Here is a 24,037-nt window from a genome sequence, read left to right as displayed (position 1 = left end):
TAAATCTATACTTAAATACGAAAAAAAACCATCATTTTAAACTTTTTTGCATTAAGAATATTGAAATATCAAAATCGTTCAAGCATGCATAGAAATCACATACCTTAATAGTGTTGTTTCAACAAGGACGTTGTATGTCTAACTTACTTATTTTCCAATAGAATATTGAATATTATCCAACAAGCTCGTACTCATAACGTATTATAAAATTATAATAGTGCAAATAACACAAAAATAATATATGAAAATAATGGGGATTTCTATTCTTTTCATCATCATTATTAGTAGTAGATTTCTCTTTTTTAATATATAAATAGAAAAGGGTTATAAAAAATAGAATGTGAAGAGTTGAAGAAAGATGAAAGATAAAAAGTTGAAAAGGAAGATGAAAAATAAAAAGTTAAAAAAGAAGATGAAAGGTAAAAGATTAATTATAATAAATATATGTTTAAAAATATTCATAACAAATAATATAGTTATTAACTTAAAAATAAAAATTAATCTTAAATGACAATATAAATTAATATTAATTCAAATTTAGTAAAATAAATAAAAAGGAACCATTTTAGATTTTCAAAATATTTTAGGTTTCTTTATTCTTTTTTCAGCTCACTGACAGTGTCGAAACTTGTTTGGGAAGCAAAAATCTTCTGCACCACGCCCTACCTCTCATTTGTATTTATTTCCACCATCCATTACTTTAGTTTCTCGACGATGCCGGTGCCGGTGCCGGTGCCGATGAAGGGGCTAAAGCCGACGAGAGCGGCTGGTAAAATAATGAACTGGAAGGAGCTATCACGTGGAAGCGACCTAGGAGTATGAGACATCATGATAATAGTAGGATTCTGAGAGCTAAACCCAACTCCACACAAATGCAAGCAAAACCCAAGAATTTGTACGGATTTGGGGTAAAGAAGCTTCCTTTCAAAAGACCCACGACTGATCAAGCCGTGTTTTCTCCCAATAAATTGAAAAAGAAGATTTTTGAAGAAGAAGAAGAAGCAGCAGCTGCTATGGAGGATAGCGTTGATATGGAAACTGATGGCAGTGAAGAAAATGAAGGGGAAGATACAGAAACAGAGAAAGATAATCCTGGTCATTCCCTTAAACGTAAAGATGATGCAAAGAGTAAGAAATGGGAAGAACCTGTGACAACTTATTCACGGAAAAAAAGAAATGTTATGGTAAGAAGAAAATGAACCCTTTTACATTGGTCCTGATGGTGTTTCTTTTTTTCTCCTTGATTCTCTTTTTTTTTTTTTTTTTTTGGTTTCAGGAAAGATCATTAATGTGCCATCAGTGCCAGAGGAATGAGAAAGGCCGAGTTATTGAGTGCAAAACTTGCCGCCGGAAACGATATTGCGTTCGCTGTACAAAATGGTATTTCTTTATTTCACTAGCTTTGTCTTCTTTCTTTTAACTATTAATGTCTTCTTATTATTGGTTGTTATTACAATTGTTCATCTCCGTAACTTGGTTTTGACTCATAGATGCTTCTCATCAGCCACTTTAGGTTGTATGTGGCTGAGAGCTGATGTTTGAATTCTTTTGCAATACTGGATTATATTGGAGTTCAGGTGTTCACCTTTAGAGCTTTACTGTAATGAAAGCCTGTGTGTTGGTTGGGGCTCTTGTATTTATTATTTCCTTAATGATAACACTTCTTACTTATTCTTGGTGGACTAGTTGATAATTGATATAGCATCACTAAAAATTCTTCAGCTTTTATATGAGTTACATAAGTTTGCTTACTTTTTTTTTTTCCTTTTCATTTTTCTCATTCCCCCAAACTTTGATACTAGATTTAACTTGTATTTCTGTTTTCATGAGATGGTTTTTCACAAAAGATAAATTGGATCAGAACTAGATAATGTTGGCAATGCTACATTTCAATTGAAAGCCATTATTTTGTTTTGTAGTGATGACATGCTATTAATGCTTCAAGATGATCATTTAACCTTAGCGAGAGAGAGCTATAGTATTGTTATTTAAAGGTCTTCAACTTTGACAGTGATTATCTGGTCAGAAACAGTGCTTCTGTTGAATAAAACTGAGAAGACCTGTTACCTTCTATATTTTATTTAAACACTGAAATATGTTGAGAAATGAATAAAATTGTGTGGTTTGAAGAATTGCTGAAAAGTTGCATATTTGCCTTGCTGGTGCCTCCAAATAGTGCACACTTGGATATATTTTAATCAAAAGAAGTTCCAATGAAGTTTTCTGTAGGTTTTTTCTTAAATAGATAAATTTTATATGTGTTTATTATTCTTCAGCTGTTTTGCCAGGGTGCTTTCTCTTTCCTCTTTATTGTCCCCAATTGCCCTATAAATTATTAATTAGCTTTAGCCAAGAATATTAACACCTGAAAAGCACCAAGAATCATGAAATGTGAACTTTTTTTCAAGTATATATGCATCGCTTTTTCACTTGTTTGATGTTATAGTTGAGTAGTTGACTTCAACAGCAATTTACGTTTTCTTTTTCAAGTGTTTCCCTTCTTCTCTCTAGTCATAATTTACATGTGAGTGCATCTGTATCCTGCTATCTGTATGTGCATTGCTCTGGTTTGTATGCAATTGCTAGCACTTGTTCCTGTTACATACTTTTACATTTTATCTATTGTGAATTTTGGACTAGGTATCCAGGGATGTCAGAGGATGCCATTGCTGATGAGTGCCCAGTTTGTCGGGATAATTGCAATTGCATAGCATGCTTGCGGAAGGATGGTTCTACCATGGTTGGTTCTGTATCTCTTGCTTTACTACATTTTATTCATATTCCTGTAATAAGTGATATATGATATAGTATTTGTGATAAACTGTAGAAATTGGCAAGAAATCTACATTTAAAGTTCACTGATGATGAACAAGTTCCGCACTCCAAATACTTGCTTCAGTGTCTTCTCCCACACATTGAACAATTCAGTCAAGAACAAATTAAAGAGAAGTTGATAGAAGCTAAAATTCAAGGTATGTTTTTTTCCCTTCGATCTGGGAGGAAATGTCTGCACTTTTTGCAATGCAAGAGCGTTTTCTTGCTACTTGTGGCTTTTTATGTGGTCTAACTTGGCATTGTAGTAAAAGAACAGTCTAAAACCTTTTCTTAGTGTCAAATGTTAAATAATTAAGATTACATTACCTATTTTAGTACGTTATTTACGTTGACTTGTTTTTATCAGTTGTCTTTAAAAAATCTGTGTCTTTATGTGGAAGAACAAAGTTAGCTTGATTATGGAAAGAAGATGCCAATCACTATGCTGCTGAAGTTTGTTGTTAGAATTCAAAATTTCTAAAACATTTTGGCTTTTGATAGATACAAAATTGGTCTACTTGCACTCTTTCTCTTGTGGATTTCTTGATGGATTTGCATGTTGTTTTCAGGGATCAAATTATTCTTTTTATCTTAACATTGTACCCAGGTTGATAAAGCCAGAGTCTTTTATGCTACCATCATTTCTTCATGGCATGGTTTGTTATGCCTTATCAAAATAGAAAATAACATAATGAATTGTTGCTAGGAAAGGATCTTTGTATGTGATATGTAAGTACCCAGTAGAACATTATTAGTTAATATTCATTTAATATTTTCCTTCACTTTAAGTAATTTTTGTGAACTTTGATTTTTTGGATGAGTAGGGGTGTTCCCGTCAGAAATACAGTTGAAGTAGGCAGTTCCTGGTTGTCATAACTGTATATTTTGGTATGTTCTAAATATTGTCATATATGATCATTTTCTATATTGTTGCTAGAGTAAGGATCACTTGATTTGTTATTAAAACTTAAAATATAATGTATTTAACAGATTCCTGATGCCATTATGCATTCTTCTGCAGTGGCAACTGCAGAACTTCAATTGCTGATTATCATCGAAGTTGTCCTAACTGTAAATATGTTCTCTGCCTTATTTGTTGCCGGGAAATCCATGAGGGGCATTTGCAGGTGGGAGAAGAGGAAGTAAACATTCAATATGTTGACAGTGGTGCATGTTACTTGCATGGTGAACTTTGGTCTTTTACATATTCAGAAGAGAGGATGCCTCTTGATTCGTCTTCTGGAATTGACTCTACAAAACACAGCTGTATAGCAGCTAGGTGGAAAGCAAATGAAAACGGTAGCATTTCTTGCCCCCCAAAAGATTTGGGCGGTTGTGGTAGTGCTCTTTTAGAGTTGAGATCTATGTTTAAAGAAAATGCTGTCGTTGAATTGGTAGAAAAGTCAGAGGCAATAGCTAAAGATCTCAGTCTTGAGACCGTGCTGAAGTATCCTAAACAGCAGTGCCTTTGTTACACCTCAATTGATGAAATTGAGTTTGCCAATAATAAACCAAGGAAAGCAGCTTCTCGAGAAGATTCCACTGATAACTATTTATATTGTCCAAAAGCTAAAGATGTTCAGAACAGGAATTTAAAGCATTTCCAAAGGCACTGGACTAAAGGGGAGCCTGTTATTGTTACTAATGTGCTTGAGAATACACCTGGTTTGAGCTGGGAACCGTTTGTTTTGTGGCGTGTCTTATGTCGGATTAAAAGCAACAAGTTTGAACAGCATGTGAAGGCTATTGATTGCTTAGATTGGACGGAGGTCAGTTTTGTTCTCAAATGTCGTGGTTCAAAATTATAAACATACATGACTAAACTTGATTGCATGCACTTGTACCAATGTTTATTGAGTGATGTAGTCAAAATTAATATTCCATTCCCGTTCTAGGTTCTGTACATTATACGATATTGTCTGCACTATAATATGATACTACATGGTAAAATAATTGATTATTGTGTTAAATGATACTTTGTATAGTTTCTATACTAAAAGCAGCATTCTTGTTTCTTTTCTATTTTTCTGTAAAACCTTCTGTCACCTTCTATTACATGGAACAGAAATTGTTTGACTTAACATATTGGATTCCTTGTTACCACAGAGTAATAGTCAAATTATTTTCTGGTGAAAGCAATTGCTGTTAATTTTCTTCAGAAATATAATTACCTCAAAGTATGGAATAGATAGTCATAAGCTGACAATCTTATTGTTAGTTTAAAGGTGTTTATAGATGTTTTCAGCGAACATTTCAGTTCTTGAAGTTTGGTTTTGAATCAGCTTTCTATGAAATGCAGGTAGAGATCAATCTTCATCAATTCTTCAAAGGCTATATGTATGGTCGTTTGGGTTACTGTTTATGGCCACAAATTTTGAAATTGAAAGCCTTGCCTGCATCCAAGAAATTTGAGGAGCACCTTCCGCGTCATCATGCTGAGTTTCTTTGTTGTTTGCCCTTCAAGGAATACACGCTCTCTCATTGTGGCCTTAACCTTGATACCAAATTATCAGAGGTACTTCCTAAGCTAGAGATGGGGCCAGAGTTACATCTTGCATATGGAGTAGCTCAAGAGCTTGGGCGGGGAGACTGTGTAACCAAGCTTCACTGCAATATGTCTGATGTGGTATATGGGCTAACATTTTTCCTCCTTTCTGTAAATATTTAATGTTGCATTATTAGAAACTTTACGTCAGATCAGAGGACTTTGAGGAACTTCCATTATTATGCCAACATATTTTGTTGCAGTGAACAATGTTTCTTTGGGTTATGAGCCTTATCTATAAGATCTGAAAGTCATCTGATAATGTCTGGAAAACAATGGTTCATTTGTTGCCTGATATTGCTGACTGCAAATACTTATGGGGCAAAGGACTAGTTAGCAGTTTCCATTTGTCAGACATGTAAAATCCCAAATTTACCATATGCATATCATGCATGTGGGAACAAAAAATTGAATATGAATATTAGACAATATACCTGCTTCTGTTTGCTGAGTTTTCCTTTATGGCTGGCGGATATTTTCGATATGCATTTTGGAACACTAGGGAGAATGTTAATGAGTTTCCATTGGTAGTTTCTTGGTTCATAGTCATGTATTTTATGCAACAAAAACTGGAAGAGATATATTTGGTAAACTTCCTTTGTTTGCTTTGTTGTTGTAAACTAGTTTTTTACATCCGCAACTTTGACAAGTTAAGTTCAAATCTTTGTTTGATTATTAGTCCAAAGTAAAATGAGAAAAAGAAAAAAGGAGGAAATTCCTAAAGTATGCAAGTTTGAATGGGAGTGTATTGTCAATTTAGGATTTTTTTATAAATATTATTTATTATATAGATTTATTTGGGTTTCCTATCCATATGTGTTTATGTTTAATGCATTACAATTATTTTATCAATCTTGCCTCAAAGGCATCGGATAAGCTGCATTACTTCCTCTAAACATGTTTTCATTTTTTTTTTCTGTTTAAAGGGTTTTTATACCTAGATTTCTTATTTTCCTCTATTTCTACGTTTTTGGATGCTGCGGGGGGTGAGTTGGGACTGGACTGCATTGATGTAATTTAGTGTGGAGGCTTATAGAGTTTGTGATGTATATTGTACAGACCAGATGCTAGGAATATTTAGGACTGTGTTTCTACAGAGAATATTTACCTAGTACACTAGTTTGGGTGAATGAGGTTGTTCGATTTGAACCTTCAGTTGGTAGTTTTCTTGCATTTTTAGTTCTATCTCTTACATGTGTGGCTCAGACATATATTAGTTGGCATCAACTGCTCCCCATGATAGAGGTCATATTTTCAGATCCTCTTTCCCCAAACAATTAAAAAAGAGCTTGAGTTATACATTGATTCCAACTTTGTGTGCATTAAGTTTAATAGTTTCTGCTTTATCTTTAGCAAGTCTTCGGCTGTTAAGATTTTTGGAATTGTGACTACTTGAACCATATTTTCTCATACGGTGAGATATTATCAATAACTAGCTTTTATGGTCTTTGTTATCAGACAAAGGTAGCATTTCTCAGTAATCTATTTTCTGCAGGATAATGAATTACTCTATGCTTAATTTTCATCATTTATTAGGTCTCAGATTAGTTTCTAAAATAAATTTATTTGTTAATCTTTCTGTTTCAGGTGAATGTTTTGGTGCATGCTGCTGAAGTGAAGCTTAAAGGTGAGCGGCTTGCAAGCATCATGATGTTAAAAGAAAGGCACCATGTGCAAGATCTGAAGGAAATATTTGGGATGAAGAAAAAGGTTGACAGAGTTTAGCCTGCTGGCTACTCCACACAGAATGGCACTAGTTCTGCAAGGGTGTCAAAACTAGAAGACAGTGCGGTGGAAGATGTTCAGGGAGGTGCTATTTAGGATGTTTTCCGGAGAGAAGATGTTCCCCAAGCTAAGGGATTATCTTAACAAGCCCTTTAGGGAGTTCAGGCATATACATTGTACTCCAGTACCACGGGTAAAAATGCATATAGATGCATATAGAGGTCTATATTTCTTAGAAATATGTCACGGGCTAAAGTGTAAAGCCCATGACCATAGCACAGGACGCGCCTTATAGAGGTCTATCGATTAGATAGGGATCATTTAGCCCATGAGAACTGGCTCGATTCCAAGAATTATTGGATAAGCCTGTCAGGTTGAAGTGGTTAGCCCGATAATAAAAATATGACAACATAGGATATTGTTAGTAACTATGGGAATCATATCTTGTACATTTGATTTAATATGATGTAATCTTGTAAATCCCTAAAATTAAGGGATAGGTTAATCTCGTTCGCCGATGTAATTGAATCTTGACCATCGGTTTTGGGAGAGCTCAACTATAAATAGAGAGCTTCCCCCTTATTTGTATCTCATCCATTATAAGTTGAGTTCTTAAGAATAATAGAATTCTTTGAGCATTTACTCAAACACTTTGTGTGCGTTTTTCTGTCGCTTTCTGTTTTTCTTTTTTAGCTTCCTTTGGCACAATTGTTTTCGCTATACAAATTGGTGCCTTAAAAGAACTTTAAAAGAATCCTCATTTTTGGGATTAAAGGCTAACTTAGGCGAGTTTGGAGCTAACAGATTGCCTAAGGTCGTATGGATTGCAAGATGCAAGATTTAGCCTTATGACAAGTGGTATTTGAGCTATTGGTTGCACAGGTACTATTGGGATGTCGAAAGAAGTTGTTGATCAGAGTGAGCCAATGGAGGCTTGTGGGAGGGCCAGAAAAGCAAGTCGCTCGAGGGTCATGTTGACAACTTTGGAAAATTGAGTTGGTAACCTCGAGGAACTCGTGGGGGAAATGAAGGAGACGCTTGAGTTGGTCGAGGTAAGCACAGATGAGTTTGACTTGATGGAAGAGTAACTCAGAGAATTTGTGTTGGATTCTTGATGCCAATGTGGAAAAGATGAATGGATTAGTCAATTTTACTGCGGAAAAGCTGACAGAGAGGGATGATACTGTCGAGGATATGGTGCTAGCCATAAAGAAGGAAATTGAAAAGCTTAAGGGGGAGCTCACGATTTACAAAGTTGCTTTGAGTAATGGGATGTTGACTTTGAGGCCGAAGCAACAAGCAATGAATGTTCCCAAACCAAAGAAGTTCAAGAGTGCAAGGTCCACAAGAGATGTGAACAACTTGTAGGAAATGGAGCAATACTTTTGAACGATGGGTATCGAGGATGATGCCATCAAGGTAAACATTGTTTCAATCTATTTTATTGATGTGGCTCTCTCGTGGTGGTGTCGTAGGTCTACGGATGAGAAACGTGGTAGGTACGCAATTAGGACTTGGGAGAAGTTTCAAAGAGAGTTGAAAAAGTAGTTTTACCCATAATATGCTGAGGAGGCTCGGTCTAAATTGCGTTGTCTTAAGCAACAAGGCATTGTTCGGGAGTATGTTCGGATATTTAGTGAGCTGATGCTTCAAATCTCTAACTTGAGCGAGAAAGAAGCATTCTATTGGTTCGAAGATAGGTTAGAGCCGTGGGCAAAGCATGTGCGTAGGCAAGAAATCACTAAACTTATTGTAGCCATGGCTGAAGTAGAGTTCTTTGTTGAGCTTGGTCCAACAAAAGACAAGTTCGAGTTGTCTAAGCTCAATGGAAAGGGTAATGGTGAGAGAAACCATTAGAAAGATGAAGAGGGACATAACGATGTTGGCAACAGTACCGATAGCACCAGTGGCAATAGAAAATCACGAGGTGTGAAGCAGGGATCCAACAACCTAATGAACAAGGGGAAGGGATAAAATGCTTCATTTGTCAAGGACTAGACATGATGTGAAAATGTTTGAAGAAATTGATAATTTTGGCTATCGAAAAGAAAGATGAGCTAGAAGAAGCAAAGCCTGTTGAGAAAGACATCGAGGATTAATTCGATGGTGCCCTTTCCTAGGAATAGGGATGGTGGAGATGGGTTGGTATTTGTAGACATCAACATTGTAACTCAGAAGCGGAGTGCTTTTGTTGATACGGGAGCGTTAGACTTGTTCATATCAGAAAAGACTGCGAAGAAACTTAGTCTCTTGATTAGGAAATCGAATGAGAAGATGAAGATAAAGATAGTAAATTTCGAGGAGGTCCCAATTGTAGGTATAGTTTGAAATATGGAACTACAAATCGGCGAATGGAAAGGCAAGGAAGAATTTGAGGTAATCCACTTAGATTATTACGATTATGTGCTTGGCTTAAATTTTCTTGATAGGATTTAGGCAGTTTTGTATTCATGGGACGATCAAATTCATTTGTCACTGGTCCGTTATAAAAAATTATTGTGCTGGTGCATTGGGATATAAAGTTTGGGACCAATGTGGTGTTTTCAATCCAACTAGTCGAAGATGTTTCGTATGGTAATATTAACTTGATAGAATGGAATGCTACAAAAGCCCCTTTGGAAAAGTTAGTGGAGCATGGAACCAATATAAGGCCTGTGAAGTCTACGGTGGAGCCACCACATTTGGGAAAAGTAGGTTATGTATCGGACTTCAAAGGGAAAAAAGTGATACAAAAGCAGTTGAAATGAGTAAATGTTGTAAGGTACATTGTGTACACTCTAATTTGAATTCTGACTTGTTGGCTTGGTAAGGTCGTAGGGGCCCTTTCAAAGTTCTTAAGCAAGGAGGCCAAGGGACTATGGGTGGTTTGAAGCAAAGATGCGAAAATCAAAGTGATTCCAATGGGAACAAGTCAAAATTGGGGCTAGTTATAGCGGAAACTTCTTGCCAATGAGATGTATCATAAGTGTAACGGTTCAAGTTAAGAGGCGACAGAAGTCGAGGCAAAGGTTCCAAAGGAAGGGACAACCCGATCACAAGACAAGTCGGGAAGAAACTAAAGGTAACGAGAGAGTTTTAAGGTGAATCAAGTCAGTGTCATTCGAAAGTCGCAATGAGGGCGTTGCGAGAATGGGTAGGGGAGAATGTCACGGGCCAAAGTATAAAGCCCGTGACCATAACACATGATGCACTCCATGAAAGTCTATTTATTAGATGAGGATCATTTAGTTCACGAAAACTGGCCCGATAATGAAGATATGGCAACATAGGCTATTTTTAGTATCTATAGGAATCATATCTTATAGATTTGATTTGATGTGGTGTAATCTTTTAAATCCCTAAAATCAAGGGATATGTTAGTCTCGTCTTTCGATGTAATTTGATCTTCACCATCGATTTTGGGGGAGCTCAACTATAAATGGAGCCTCGCCCTCATTTGTATCTCATCCATTGTAAGTTGAATTCTTAAGAGTAATAGAGTTCTTTGAGCATTTACTCAAACACTTTGTATACGTTATTTCTGTGGTTTTTTGTTTTTTTTGACACAATTGCTTCCGCTATACAAGTTGGTATTTTAGATATTTTAAAAGAATCCTCACTTTTGGGAGTAGAGGCTAACTTAAGTAAGTTTGGAGCTAACGGATCGTAAAACGAAAGATCTAGTCCTGTGACACATAGATGTCTTGCATGCCCAAATTTCAAAGAAGATTATAATAAATCTTAGAGTTGAGCCATTTAGTAAAAATATCAACCAATTGTTTTTCGAATGCTAGATAAGATAGACTTAAGGCACCAATGGCTACTTTTTCCTTGATAAAATTTCGATAAATTTTGATATGCTTGGTTCTATCGTGTTGCATTGGATTTTGAGCTATGCTAATGGCCATTTTGTTGTTATAGTACAAGGTTGATCTATTTTAGTTTAACAATTTTAGCTCTTCCAATACCTTTTGCAGCCATAAAAGCTCAAAAACACCTTAAGCCATGGCCTTATATGCAGCCTCTGCACTTGATCGAGCCACAACACTTTGTTTCTTGCTCCTCCAAGTGACTAAGTTTTCTCCTACAAGAGTACAATAACCTGTTGTAGACCTTCTGTCATCAAGAAAGCTAGCCCAATCTGCAGCTGTAAATATTTCTATCTTGGATGACTATTTTTAAAGAATAGAATACCTTTGCTCGGTGTAGACTTAGAATAGCACAAAATTCGTAATACTGTCTACATCTAGGCTTCGCGAGGATCATGCATAAACTGGCTTGTCAAACCAATCGCATAGGCTATATCAAGTCTAGTATGAGCGAGATAAATCAATCGTTCGATGAGTCTTTGATATATCTCCTTATCCACCATTTCACTTATAAGAGGCCCAATCTGCCCGGGCATAAACTATAAAACAAAATAAGGTCCAAAGTCCAGCATTACAAAACCCAAATGAACACATCCAGATTGGCCTGTTTTTTACAGATTAAACTTACTCAAATACAAGCTCAAAATGATTAAAAACTTAGGCTTGAATGGCCCAATAAATAAATAAATTTTCAGCATGGGTAACCCTAGCTTTCGGCTCCCACAAGCCATCTCCACAACGGCCTCCACACGCGCCACCCTCCAGCTGTACCTGCAAAACAGAATAACAAATTTGACAGCCAAATAACAGTAAGAAAAATAACAGTAACAAATAGAGCAGAAAATTAAAAATTTGTAATTTTTATTTTTATTGTAGCTATATAAAGCCGATTGTAAACAGTGTAAGGGGATCATTTTTTCCACAGAAATATAATACAGAGACACAGATTCTATAAAAAAATAGTTTTGATAAGGTGATTTCCAGGGATTTTGCTATTTTGATCTAGTTTTTATTTTGCTTTTTTTTTTCCGTTCTTTTAGATCCAAAAATAAAAGAAAAAGAAAAGGGAAAAGGGCATACCCGAACTTATCTTGGAACAGGGTCGAAAGGTTCATTCTCGTGCGTCACTGGCCACCAAGTATGGTGGTGGTCTGGTGGTGGGACGAAGGTTTTTCCAGGGAAAGGAATAAACCCTTTAAGCTTTTAGGGTTAGTTGTGAAAAGGGGGGAAATTTATTATTATTATTATTATTATTATAGCAATAGCATAAATGTTTCTTTAATAAAATTTTGGTGCTGGATTCGCGCATTCCCGCCTTAAATGAGTAATTTGCGCTATCAGTCCCTCCCTTTTGCGCTTCTGTTTGATTAAAACCCCTATTCATTCCCTTTTACTTTTTAATTTTGCCCAAGAATTTTGTGTTAGTTTCATTTTAATCCGTGCTTAAACACTCCGTTTTGGAAACCTGGAATATTTGCATTTTTAATTCCATTGGTTTATGCGTATTTTATTTTAGTCCTTTTAGTATTTATTTATATATTATTCCCCAAAATTTTATTCTGATTTCAATTCAATCCTAGTTTTATTTAACCTTTTTTATACAAATAGTTCATTTGTTATTTTGTTACTTCATTATTTATTTATTTAGTCTTAGTTTTCAATTTAATATTTTATTGATATTCAATTAGTTAATCTTGTTTATTTAATCTTTTTTTCATTTTTATAATTGTTTTTATATATATTTTATTTTATTTTTACCTTTGTGTATATTTATTTTAATTTATTTTATGTTTTTCATTCCATTATTATTACTATTATTATTATTATTATTCTTTTTATTATTATCATTATTATTACTATTACTATTATTATTTTAAAATTATTTTTACAAACTTTTCATTCATTTATTTAATATTAGGATTTTAACTCCAAAATTTTAGTTTTATTTTATTTTACTATTTTTCTTATATTTGTTTAACTTGTATGTATATTTTACCATTATTATCTTTATTTATATTATTTCATATATTTCATTACAAGATGTACCTTTAATTTCATTTGTATTTTAAAGTGGTTCTCAAATTTTTAATGTTTTTATAAACAATTTTCTCTTATGTTATTCGTGCATTTATTTTATTTATTTCTTCGTTTCTTTAAGTTGGTATTATCCCTTTATGTGCATGCCTTTATATTCCGTTGTTTTTATTTATTTCATGTATCTTTGATTGTTCGCATTGTCATTGGAATAGTGGCATATCATGCGGTACTTGTAAATTGTAGCATTCGATTCGTATATTATTTTTTAATAATTCATTTATTTACTTCCAAATTTATAAAAAGGGAAATTTTTAAACAAGGTAATATTTTGTGATTGGAAATTTGAGAAATCGTGCCCTAATGTGCTGAGTTTCGATTTACCGTTTGACCAAATAATTGAATATCCTTTTAAAATTTCAATGCATGAGTTTTGGAAATCATGAGATGATCTTAGTATCGAGGGTTCGAAATGTCGTATCCTAACGTACTAGATATGATATTTTATTTCTTTGGAACAAGAGCATCTCAATATCCACTTCGAGTTATCCAAAATTTTTTAAAGGGATTGTATTTTAAAATCTTTTCAAATTTTTAACATTAAGACATTAATTATCAATAAGATACCAATTTTGGGCGTTGCGAGATTGCTAATCCTTCCTCGCACGTAATTAATTCCCGAACTCATTTTCTTGAATTTCGTAGGTCAAAATTAATATTTTAATAAAATAAATTATTTTATAGGTGATTCGATCATACCTAAATAAAAGGATTGGTGGCGATTTTATATTTTTTTTTAAAGTTGATTCTCGTTTGTCAAAATAAAAAATAGTTTCGACAGTTTTGCGACTCCACTAGGGATAAATAAGATAGTTAAGCCGTAAAATTAATTATTTTTTGTTTTTTTGTCGAAATTGAAATTTTGATTTGAAAATTATGATTCTTTTGTTATATTTGTTTGTGATCATTATGATTGATGTGGTTTGAGTCGTAGAATACTCTTGCATTGCATAACTGTTGTGGTTACACCTTTTAAGTAGGAGTGAGAAACTATGCCTTAGTGAGGTTTTCACCTCCGCATGTGCTAGTGGACTACTTCTGGGATACATCCGTACCTATGTCTTCGTGAGATTTTTATCTCCACATGGCCATAGGGAAATATATTCTCTCGAACTTAATTCGATCCATATGAGTCTATAATGGGTGAGGATTGAGTAATATGTTAGTTCAGGTATCCTTTTTTTTATAATTGAACTGCATATATTGAATCCTAAGAGTCCACCCTAGGTAGAGCTATGATGAACCTTAGCAGTTACCAAAATAGGTGTTTGACTATTTTTTTGTTTACTTTGAATTTTATCATTTGTATATGATACTGACTAGTGTTTGGTTTTGGCTGTAATTGCATGACATTGCACATTTAAAGAGATGTCGATTCGTGTTCGGTTACTAAATTAGAAGCCTTTCCATGGAGAATAAATTTTTTGATAAAGTGGAGGATAATGCGGTTGTCCGTATATGGTCAGAGAAATTGCAATTAGAGAAAGAAGATAGCCTAACTAATGAGTATACGTCAAAATTGTGGGACTTCACCCGTATTAGTGTGACACAAAATAAATTTTAGGAATTGAGAGATATATGAGCTCATTGAGATGATGAGACTTAAGTAGTTCTATCATAATTATTGCGATCTACCCTACTTGCTCGACATAAAAGTGGACAAGTATTTGTTTTGGGCTATGGTTCAGTTTTGGAACCCTGCCTATAGTTGTTTCACTTTCAGGAGGGTGGATTTGGTGCCCACTGTGGAAGAATATACCACCTTGCTTCGCTGTCCAAAGATCCAAGTCGGCAAAGCTTACTCTAGGGTCGTTAACGTCCCAACTTTTATGAAAAACTTAATGAATATTACTAGGATGGGTGAACATTAGGTTACAACCCAAATTTAGCAAAAAGGGGATGGTAAATACATTCTTTGGGTGAGTTTGAAAGACATGATCCTAGCACATCCGGATGTAAAGAAGAATTGACGTCTTCGCATTGAGTATTTATGGTTTGGTAATCTTTCCTAAAGCTTTAAGGCATATAGATGAAGCAGTCACTGATTTATTTGATTGACTTGATAAAAGGGTCACACCTGTACCTGCAGTTCTAGTTGAGATATTCAGATCTTTGAACGTGTCGGAGAGCAGGTGAAGGCAGATTCATTGGATGCGCGCAGTTATTATTGGTATGATTTCATGGTCATTTCTGGAAGGTGAACAAAGTTTCTTACCGAGTATTCTTTGAGAATTATTTCCCATTAAATGAGGAAGCAGCTATGCAAATGAGGGATGACATAAGAAAATATGGATGGTAATTCTTCAAAATCTCAAAGAGGATGTTGAATTGGGAGCTCTTTGGATGGTCCTCGACGAAATCCTTTATCGGTGTGAGAGTTTTGATTGGGTACATTTACTTGGAATTTGAGGAGTCGCTAGATATGTCTTTTGCTCTTATTAATGTAGTATAAATTAAGACAGTTTATATCGGCGACACACGGGCTAGCTCAATGTGAGTTCTCGTATAAGGCGGACAATAATAAAAAAGTTTAAGAGATTTTTAATGCTTAGAAGGAGACTCGTTGGATGAAGAAATTGGCTGTTGGTTCAATAACGACTCTTGAATACAACGGATGATTTAGTAAAAAAATTAATGATAATATCCCTGGGCCGAATTAAGAGAGCGATCGATCAATGGAGGAATACTTGTAAGTTGTCCCATCAGAGCTAGAGATCATAAGACAAGACTTTGAAAAGAAGAATTTAGAGCTCGGTAAAATGATAGAACAACTAGAAGAGGAAAATATTTATTTGAGACTAGATGTCAATGTTCAAAAATTAGAGATTGGGAAGTTAGGGAAAGAATAAGGCTGAGGAGGATCTGAATAGTTTGAAGACAGATTATAAGAAGCTACGTCTATCGATGAGTACTGCTGGGTTTGGGAAAACTTCAGAGTAGTGGCGCCAAGAGATTTAAGAGGAAAAGATCAAAGCTGATCGGTAGGAAAGAAAATTTCAACAAACTCAAATGGGAAATAAGGCCCTAGAGAAGAGTCTGTCTGAAGCCCAAAATAAGATCGGGTTGAAGGCTAGAATGATCGAAGTAGAAAAATCGCTTCATCAGCATAATAGTCACAACTCCGTAATGGAGCTGAAGGTGAGTTTGGATAAGTTTGAATAATTGAAAAAGGTCCAAGAACTCGAAATTACGCTACAAAATAGTGAGCTCCTGGTTGAGTTCCTTGAAGTAAGTAATGAGCAGTGTAATTAGCAACTCCATCGATCTCGGGGTCAAATTAGAGACAGAAACTACATTATGGGTGAGGCTGTGGCCTAGATTCGGGAGGTGGCCGACCATCTATAGACTTTAACAGTTCAAGCAGATGTATTGAGTGTAAAATACAAGCTAGAATTAGACTGGGGTCAGGAATTGGCTTGGTTGCTTAGGAAAGTAAAATCTTTGAGCATTAGGGCTAGGTCGTATCTATAATCTATTTCTATGTAAAGAATTTTATTTTCTAGTAAAATTTTTTAAATGGGATTAAATCATAATCGATGCCTTTTTTGCATTTATGCATCTGTATTATATTACATCATATGCATTAAAGTTAACCAAAAGATCTTAATTAATTAAAAAATTATTTCAGTAATCTGGAAATAGATAAAAATCTACCAAGTACGCATTCTTACGGTACATAAAGAAAAACTAAAGCAATTAACAAAAGACTAGAAAGGTTGAACAAATGCAGAAGGGGATGCAAGAACAAATGCAAGCATAGATACAAAAGCAAATGGTTAGGATCCAACAGGATATAAGGAACCAAATTCTGGAATCACAAAGGAACATAATAAATCAGCTAACACAACTGTTGACTGATGGACAGGAGAAAAGAAAATGGCCAATGGTCAATACTGGAGATGACAATGAGGATCCTCGTTACTCTCTCAGTTTTATCTAGATAAACACACAAACACAAGCCGAGGTGTACACACAGGCCATCTATTACAACCAGGCCCCAACGATTTCAGGTTGGTGTTTTCAATCTTAATTAACTATCAAGTTGGCTCATGCTCTAATTCAGGGGATAATCCAATAATCCTGTAGTCCCTGATCTGGATGACATGGTGGAAGCTGAAAGAGTGAGAGTGGAGTTCTAGAAACAATTGGAAGTCCAAAGCAGGTGCTTAGAGAAGTTCAAAGCAATGAAAGTGTTGACTATTACTGTGGGATTGACGCTAAAGGTTTGAGCTTGGTTCTAGACTTGGTGTTTCCCCCAAATTCAAAACTCCTGAGTTTGAGAAATATAACGGAACTTGCTATCCCGAGGTTTTTATTACCATGTTTTGTAGACTTATGATTGGGTACGTCAGTAATGATCAATTATTGATTCACTACTTCTAGGACAGTTTGGTTAGGATAGTAACCAAATGGTACAACCAATTGAGTCGTACTAAGATCAACTAGTGGAAGGACCTAGCTCAAGATTTTATGAGGCAGTATAATCACGTGACGGATATGACTCCGGATAGGATCACATTGCAGAACATGAAAAAAATTAAATGAGAGCTTCCGACAATACGCCCAAAAGTGGAGAGGTTGTTATACAAGTCCAGCCACCTCTCTTAGAGAAAGAGACTATCATGCTATTCATTAATACCTTAAAAGCTCTATTCATTACTCATATGTTGGGGAGCACCACCAAAAGCTTCTCAGAATAGTAATGACTGGTGAAATGATTGAGAATGCAGTAAGAAGCGCAAAATGGACGTAGGGGAAAATACCAAGAGGTCAGCCCCAAGGAAAAAAAGAATGAGGTGAATAATACGAACATGTACAACAAAAGTTATTCTAAGTCACTGTAAACCAATCAAAGACAGTAACCGCCAATTATTCGGGTACCTCAAAATAAGAATTCAATAAGAGGACGAACACAGAAAGACTACAGTTTACGCCTATACTCATGATATATAGGAAGTTGTATCAAAACCTATTTGATGCGCATTTGGTGACCCCTTTTTACTTAAAGCCATTATAGTTCCTATACCCTAAATGGTACGATGCAAATGCTGAATGTATCATGCAAGGATCATAGGGCATTTGATAGAAAATTACATTACCTTTAAGAAGTTAGTTGAAAGATTTATTGAAATAGGCATTGTGAAGTTTGATAATGCACCTAGTGTAGAAAATTCATTACCCAATCACACCGATAATAGGGTAAACGCAATAAGTGAGAATATGGGGAAAAGGATCAAGGCAGATATTACAGAAGTAAAAACTCTTTTAAGATGGGTCTAGAATGAGATGGCAAAGAGGAGGTTAGTTATTTCGAATTCAGAAGGGAGTTGCGAAGAGATAAGGACCTATGCGAGTTCTATCATGAAGAGGGGCACGAAGTCTAAGAATGCGCAGAATTTAAAACTTTGATGCAAGGCCTGATGGACAATAAAAAGATAGAGTTCTATGAAGAACTTAAAGAAGAAGAAGCATATGCACGTCAGAATCAACGAAGGTCCCAAAAGTCAACTACCCAGTGGTCATTATTTCACGACCCCAAAATAATGAAGTGGGAATACGAGTGCCATCAAAAGTCATAATTTAAAAGCTTGCGGTTTTTCCTTATAAAGGCAGTAAGAGGGTCCCATGAAATTACGACTGTAATGTGACGATCCTGGGAAAGAGGAACCTGGTCGATGTTTCAAGGCAAGGTCATGACGTGGGATCTTATATGCGTAGTGGAAGGCGCTACGATTCAGTGGATGCAAAAGCAAAACCTGCAAAAGAAAAAGCTATAGCAGCTGAACAGAAGAAGGAAAGGAAGGCCAGACCTAAATCTCCAGTTAATGAGCCAATTAATGAAGAGAGAGCTAAAAAATTTCTAAAGTTTTTAAAGTATAACGAGTACAGTGTTGTGGAGCAGCTGCAAAAACAACTAGCTTGTATCTCGGTGTTAGTCTTACTCTTAAGTTCAGAGGTTCATCGTAGCGCACTGATGAAAGTATTAAACTAAACCTATATCATTATGATATTTCTGTCAACAAGCTAGATCGATTGGTTAGCAATATATGTGCTGATAACTTTATCTTCTTTAATAATGACGAAATACCACCTGTTGGCATATGATCATCTAAGGCTCTACACATCACCACCTGTTGCAAGGGGTATACGCTACCAAGGGTGTTAATTAATAACGGGTCAGCCTTAAATGTCCTACCATTATCCATACTGAACAGATTGCCGGTGGATAGTTTTCACATGAAAACCTGTCAAAATATATTAAGGGCATTTGATGGCACAGAAAGAAGGGTAATGGGCAGAATTGAAATACCTCTTCTGATCGGCCCAACAAACATGAGGTGGATTTCCTGGTGATGGATATTAAACCTTTATACAACTGCTTATTGAGAAGACCTTGGATACATTCAGCAAGAGTAGTGCCTTCATCACTACATTAGAAGTTAAAACTAGTATTAGAAGGTCGACTGGTGACAATAAATGTTGAGGAAGATATTATCGCAGCCAATGCATATTTTTCAGAAATCAAGTGGGAACCAATGATATTCTCTTACATATCCAAAACTTTCGTATTGGGAGAGATTATTCGTCTTGAACAAAGGATGCTAAAAGAAGTAAATATTGGGGAAATGTTAATAAATATACATATCAATGCCATATCTGAAGAGACAACTGAAGGAGGGACTTTTTCAGATATCTGAGAAATATACATTACGGTTGTGATAATATCTTCTTCGGCATTTATTATCACTAGTCGATCTTTTAATACTAGTTTTAACTTCTGATATAATAACGAAGGCACTGCTCTTACTGAATGTAACCAAGGTCTTCCGAATAAGCAGTTGCATGAATGTTTAATATCCATCACCAAGAAATTCACCTCATGTGTGTTCGGGCCAATCAGAAGAGGTATTTTAATTTTGCCAATTACCCTTCATTCTATGCCATCGAGTGCCCTTACTATATTTTGGCAGGTTTTCATGTGAGAGCTATCCATGGGCAATCTGTTAAGTGTGGATAATGGTAAGAAATTTAAGGCTAACCTATTATCGATCAACACCCCTGGTAGCATATACCCCTTGCAACGGGTGGTGATGTGTAGAGCCTTAGTTGATTCCATGCCACCATGTGATATTTCGTCATCATTGAAGAAGACGAAGTTATCAACGCTTATATTGTTAACTAAGCGATCTAGTTTATTGACAGAAATATCATTAGCGACATAAGTTTCGTTTAATACTTTCATCAGTGCGTGCGATGGACCTCTGAATTTAGGAGTAAGGTTAACACTGAGATACGAGTTGGTTGTTTTTGCAGTTGCTCTACAACACTGTACTCGCTGTGCTTTAGAAATTCTTTAGCCTCTTCTTTATTGACCGACTCATTAACTAGAGATTCAGGTCTAGCCGTTCTTTCTTTTTTTTATTCAACCGCTGTAGCTTTTCCTTTTGTGAGTTCCACTTCTGTGTCCACTAAATTGTAGCACCTTCCATTATACATATAAGATCCTACGTCTTAACCTTGCCTTGAAGTATCGGCCGGGTTCTCTCTTATTGGGATCATCACATTACAGTCATAATTTCATGGGACCCTCTTGCTATCTTTATAAGGGAAGACTGCAAGCTGTTGGATTATGACTTTTGGTGGCATTCGTATTTCCACTTCATTATTTTTAAGGTTGTGAAATAATGACCACTGGGTAGTTGACTTTTGAGACCTTCGTTGTTGATTCTAACGCGCATATGCTTCCTTTTTCTTTAAATTCTTCACAAAATTCTATCTCTTTATTGTCCATCAAACCTTGCACCAAAGCTCTGAATTCTACGCATTCTTGGACTTCGTGCTCCTCTTTATGTTGGAACTCGCAGTAATTCTTTATCTTTTTGTAACTCTTCTAGATTCGAAATAACTAACTCCTCTTTGTCATCTCCTTTCAGACCCATCTCAAAGGAGTTTTTACTTCTGTAATATCTGCCTTGATCATTCTCATATTTTCACTTATCACGTTTACCCAATTATCGGTATGATTAGGTAATAGATTTTCTACACTAGGTGCATTATCAAACTTTCAAATGTCCATTTGAATAAATCTTTCAACTAACTTCTTAAAGGTAGTGCAACTTTCTATCGAATGCCCTGTAATCTCTGCATGATACTCACATTGAGCATTTGCATCGTACTATTTGTGGTATTGGGGCTTTAATGGCTTTAAGTAAAAAGAAGCCACTGCATGTGCATCAAATAGGTTTTGATACAGCTCCCTATACATCATGGGTATAGGCGTAAACTGTAGTCTTTCTGTGTTCATCCTTATATTAGATTCTTGTTTTAAGGTTCCCAGATGATTGGCGATTACCGTCTTCGGTTAGTTTACAGTGAGTGACTTGGAATAACCTTTGCTGTACGTGTTTGTATTGTTTACCTCATTCTTCTTTTTCCTTGGGGCTAACCTCTTGGTACTTTCCCTTGCATCTATTTTGCCACTCCTTACTGCGTTATCAATCATTTTGCCAGTCATCACTATATCTGAGAAGCTTTTGGTGGCGCTCCCCAACATAGAAGTAATGAATGGAGCCTTTAAGGTATTGATGAATAGCATGGCAGTTTTTTTCTTTAAAAGAGATGGCTGGACTTGTATAGTAACCTCCTTCCACCTTTAGGCGTATTGTCGGAAGCTCTTATTCGATTTTTTTCATGTTCTGCAAGGTAATTTTATTCGGAGTTGTATTTGTCACGTGACTATATTACCTCATAAAAGCTTGAGCTAGGTCTTTCCATAAGTTGATTTTAGTACGGCTCAATTAGCTGTACCATTTGGATGCTAACCCAACTAAACTGTCTTGGAAGTAGTGAATCAATAATTGATCATTGTTGACGTACCCAGTCATTCGTCTACAAAACATGGTAATATGAGCCTCAAGGTAGCTAGTCCCGTTATATTTCTCGAACTCAGGAGTTTTGAACTTGGGGGAAAGCATCAAGTCTAGAACCAAGCTCAAATCTTTAACGTCAATCCCACAGTGATAGTCTACATTTTCCATTACTTTGAACTTCTTCTCTAACCACTTGCATTAGTCTTCCAATTGTTTCTAGAACTCTACTCTCACTCTTTTGGCTTCCACTATGTTATTCAGATCAGGGACAATAAGATTAATTGGGTTATCCCTTAGATTAGAGCCTGAGCCAGCTTGATAGTTAATTGCTATTGAAATACTAGCTTGAAATTGTTGGGGGCATGATTGTAATGGATGGCCTTCGTGTGCACATCTTGGCTTGTGTTTGTGCGTTCATCGGGGTAAAATTAGGAGGGTAAAGAGGATCCTTATTGTCATCTCCAGTATTGACCATAAGGCCTTTTTCTTTCTCCTATCCACCAATTAGCAGTTGTGTTAGCTGGTTCATCATGTTCCTTTGTGATTCCAGCATTTGGTCCCTCATATCCTGTTGTATCTTAGCCATCTGCTATTGCATCTCTTTTTACATTTGTTTCAACCTTTCTAGTTTTTTGTCCATTACTTTGGTTTTTCTTTGTGTACTGTAAGGATGCGTACTTGGTATATTTTTGCCGGTTTTTATATTACTGAAATAATTTTTTAATTAATTAGGATCTTTTGGTAGACTTTAGTGCATATGATGTAATGTAATGTAGATGCATGAATGCAAAAAATGCGACTATTTTGATTCAATCCCATTTAGAAAACTTTACTAGAAAACAAAGTTCTTTACATAGAAATGGATTACAGATACGACCTAGTCCTAATGCTCAAAGATTTTACTTTTCTAAGAAATCAAGCCAATTCCCGGCCCCGGTCTGATTCTAGTTCGTATTTCACACTTAATACATCTGCTTGAACTGCTAAAGTCTATATATGGTCAGCCACCTCCCAAATCTGGGCCACTGCCTCACCCATAATGTAGTCTCTGTCTCTAATTTGACCCCAAGATTGATAGAGTTGCTTATTACTTGCTTTAAGGAGCTCAACCTAGAGCTCACTATTTTGTAGCGCAATTTCAATTTTTTAGATCATTTTTTTTTCATTCTTCAATCTTATCCAAGCTCGTCTTGAGCTTCATTACGAAGTTGCGGTTACGATGCTGATGAAGTGATTTTTCTAGTTCAGCCATTCTAGCCTTCAACCCGATCTTCTCATTTTGGGCTTTTGAAAGACTCTTCTCTAGGGCCTCATTTCGCATTTGAGCATCTTGAAATTTTCTTTCCCACCAATCAGCTTTGATCTTTTCCTCTCGAATCTCTTAGCTCCACTACTCTGATGTTTTCCCTAACCTGGCAGTTCTCATCGATAGATGTAGCTTCTTATAATCTGTCTTCAAACTACCCAGATCCTTATCGGCCTTATTATTTTCTTTTCTTAATTTCCCAGTCTCCAATTTCTAAACATCGACATCTAGTCTCAAATGCATCTTTTCCTCTTCTAGTTGTTTTATCTTCTTACTGAGCACTGAATTCTTCCTTTCAAAGTCTTGCATTATGATCTCTAGCTCTGATGAGACAACTTGCAAGTATTCATCCATTGATTGAGCGCCCTCTAAAGTCGGCCCAGGGATATTATTATTAATCCTTTTACTAAACCATTCGTTGTATTCAGAAGTCGTTATTGAACCAACAGCCAATCTCTTCATCCAGCGGGTCTACTTCCAAGCATCAGAAATATCTTGAACTTTTTTCTTATAATTGTCCATCTTATACAAGAACTCATATTGAGCTAGCCCGTGAGTCAACGGTATAATCTGCCTTGATTTATACTGCCTTAATACGAACAAAGGGCATACCCAACGGCTCCTCAAATTCTAAGCAAAAAATACTCAATTATAACTCCCACACCGATAAAAGATCTCGTCTGGGACAATTCAAAGAGCTTTTCTTTCAACATCCTCCTCTTTGAGATTCTGAAGAATTGACATCCACCTTTCCTCTGATATGCCATCCCTCCTTTGCTTAGCTGCTTCCTCATTTAATGGGGAATAATTCTCAGAGAAGACTCGGTAAGAGACA

General features: G+C 35.8%; 1 protein-coding gene and 1 long non-coding RNA gene across 2 annotated transcripts; one reads left to right on the top strand and one right to left on the bottom strand.

The window, feature by feature from the left end:
* The first annotated feature begins 558 nt into the window (after positions 1-558).
* LOC108462003 (lysine-specific demethylase JMJ29-like) lies at positions 559-7,732 on the top strand. Its single transcript, XM_053024497.1, has 8 exons — positions 559-1,184; positions 1,277-1,380; positions 2,641-2,740; positions 2,828-3,061; positions 3,384-3,470; positions 3,816-4,583; positions 5,114-5,440; positions 6,947-7,732. The coding sequence occupies exons 1-8, from the start codon at positions 819-821 to the stop codon at positions 7,082-7,084; spliced, it is 2,124 nt and encodes a 707-aa protein (XP_052880457.1). The 5' UTR covers positions 559-818; the 3' UTR covers positions 7,085-7,732.
* Positions 7,733-10,868: 3,136 nt separating this feature from the next.
* LOC108464376 (uncharacterized) lies at positions 10,869-12,206 on the bottom strand. Its single transcript, XR_001868279.2, has 3 exons — positions 12,013-12,206; positions 11,258-11,703; positions 10,869-11,147 (listed from the first exon to the last, which is right to left on the bottom strand). It is a non-coding gene; the product is annotated as an uncharacterized LOC108464376 (long non-coding RNA).
* Between the last annotated feature and the right edge of the window lie 11,831 nt (positions 12,207-24,037).

Source organism: Gossypium arboreum, chromosome 13 (genome assembly GCF_025698485.1).
Source record: "Gossypium arboreum isolate Shixiya-1 chromosome 13, ASM2569848v2, whole genome shotgun sequence".
NCBI lineage: Eukaryota > Viridiplantae > Streptophyta > Magnoliopsida > Malvales > Malvaceae > Gossypium > Gossypium arboreum.
Note: the sequence above shows the minus strand (reverse complement) of the source record. Positions and strands in the feature narration are given on the sequence as shown.

Excerpts from the sequence above, each read along its gene's own strand:
- LOC108462003 (XM_053024497.1), top strand. The coding sequence starts at position 819 with ATGAGACATCATGATAATAGTAGGATTCTGAGAGCTAAACCCAACTCC. Across the intron at positions 4,584-5,113 it reads ATTGCTTAGATTGGACGGAG|GTAGAGATCAATCTTCATCA; the intron begins GTCAGTTTTGTT and ends TATGAAATGCAG. Across the intron at positions 5,441-6,946 it reads ACTGCAATATGTCTGATGTG|GTGAATGTTTTGGTGCATGC; the intron begins GTATATGGGCTA and ends TTTCTGTTTCAG.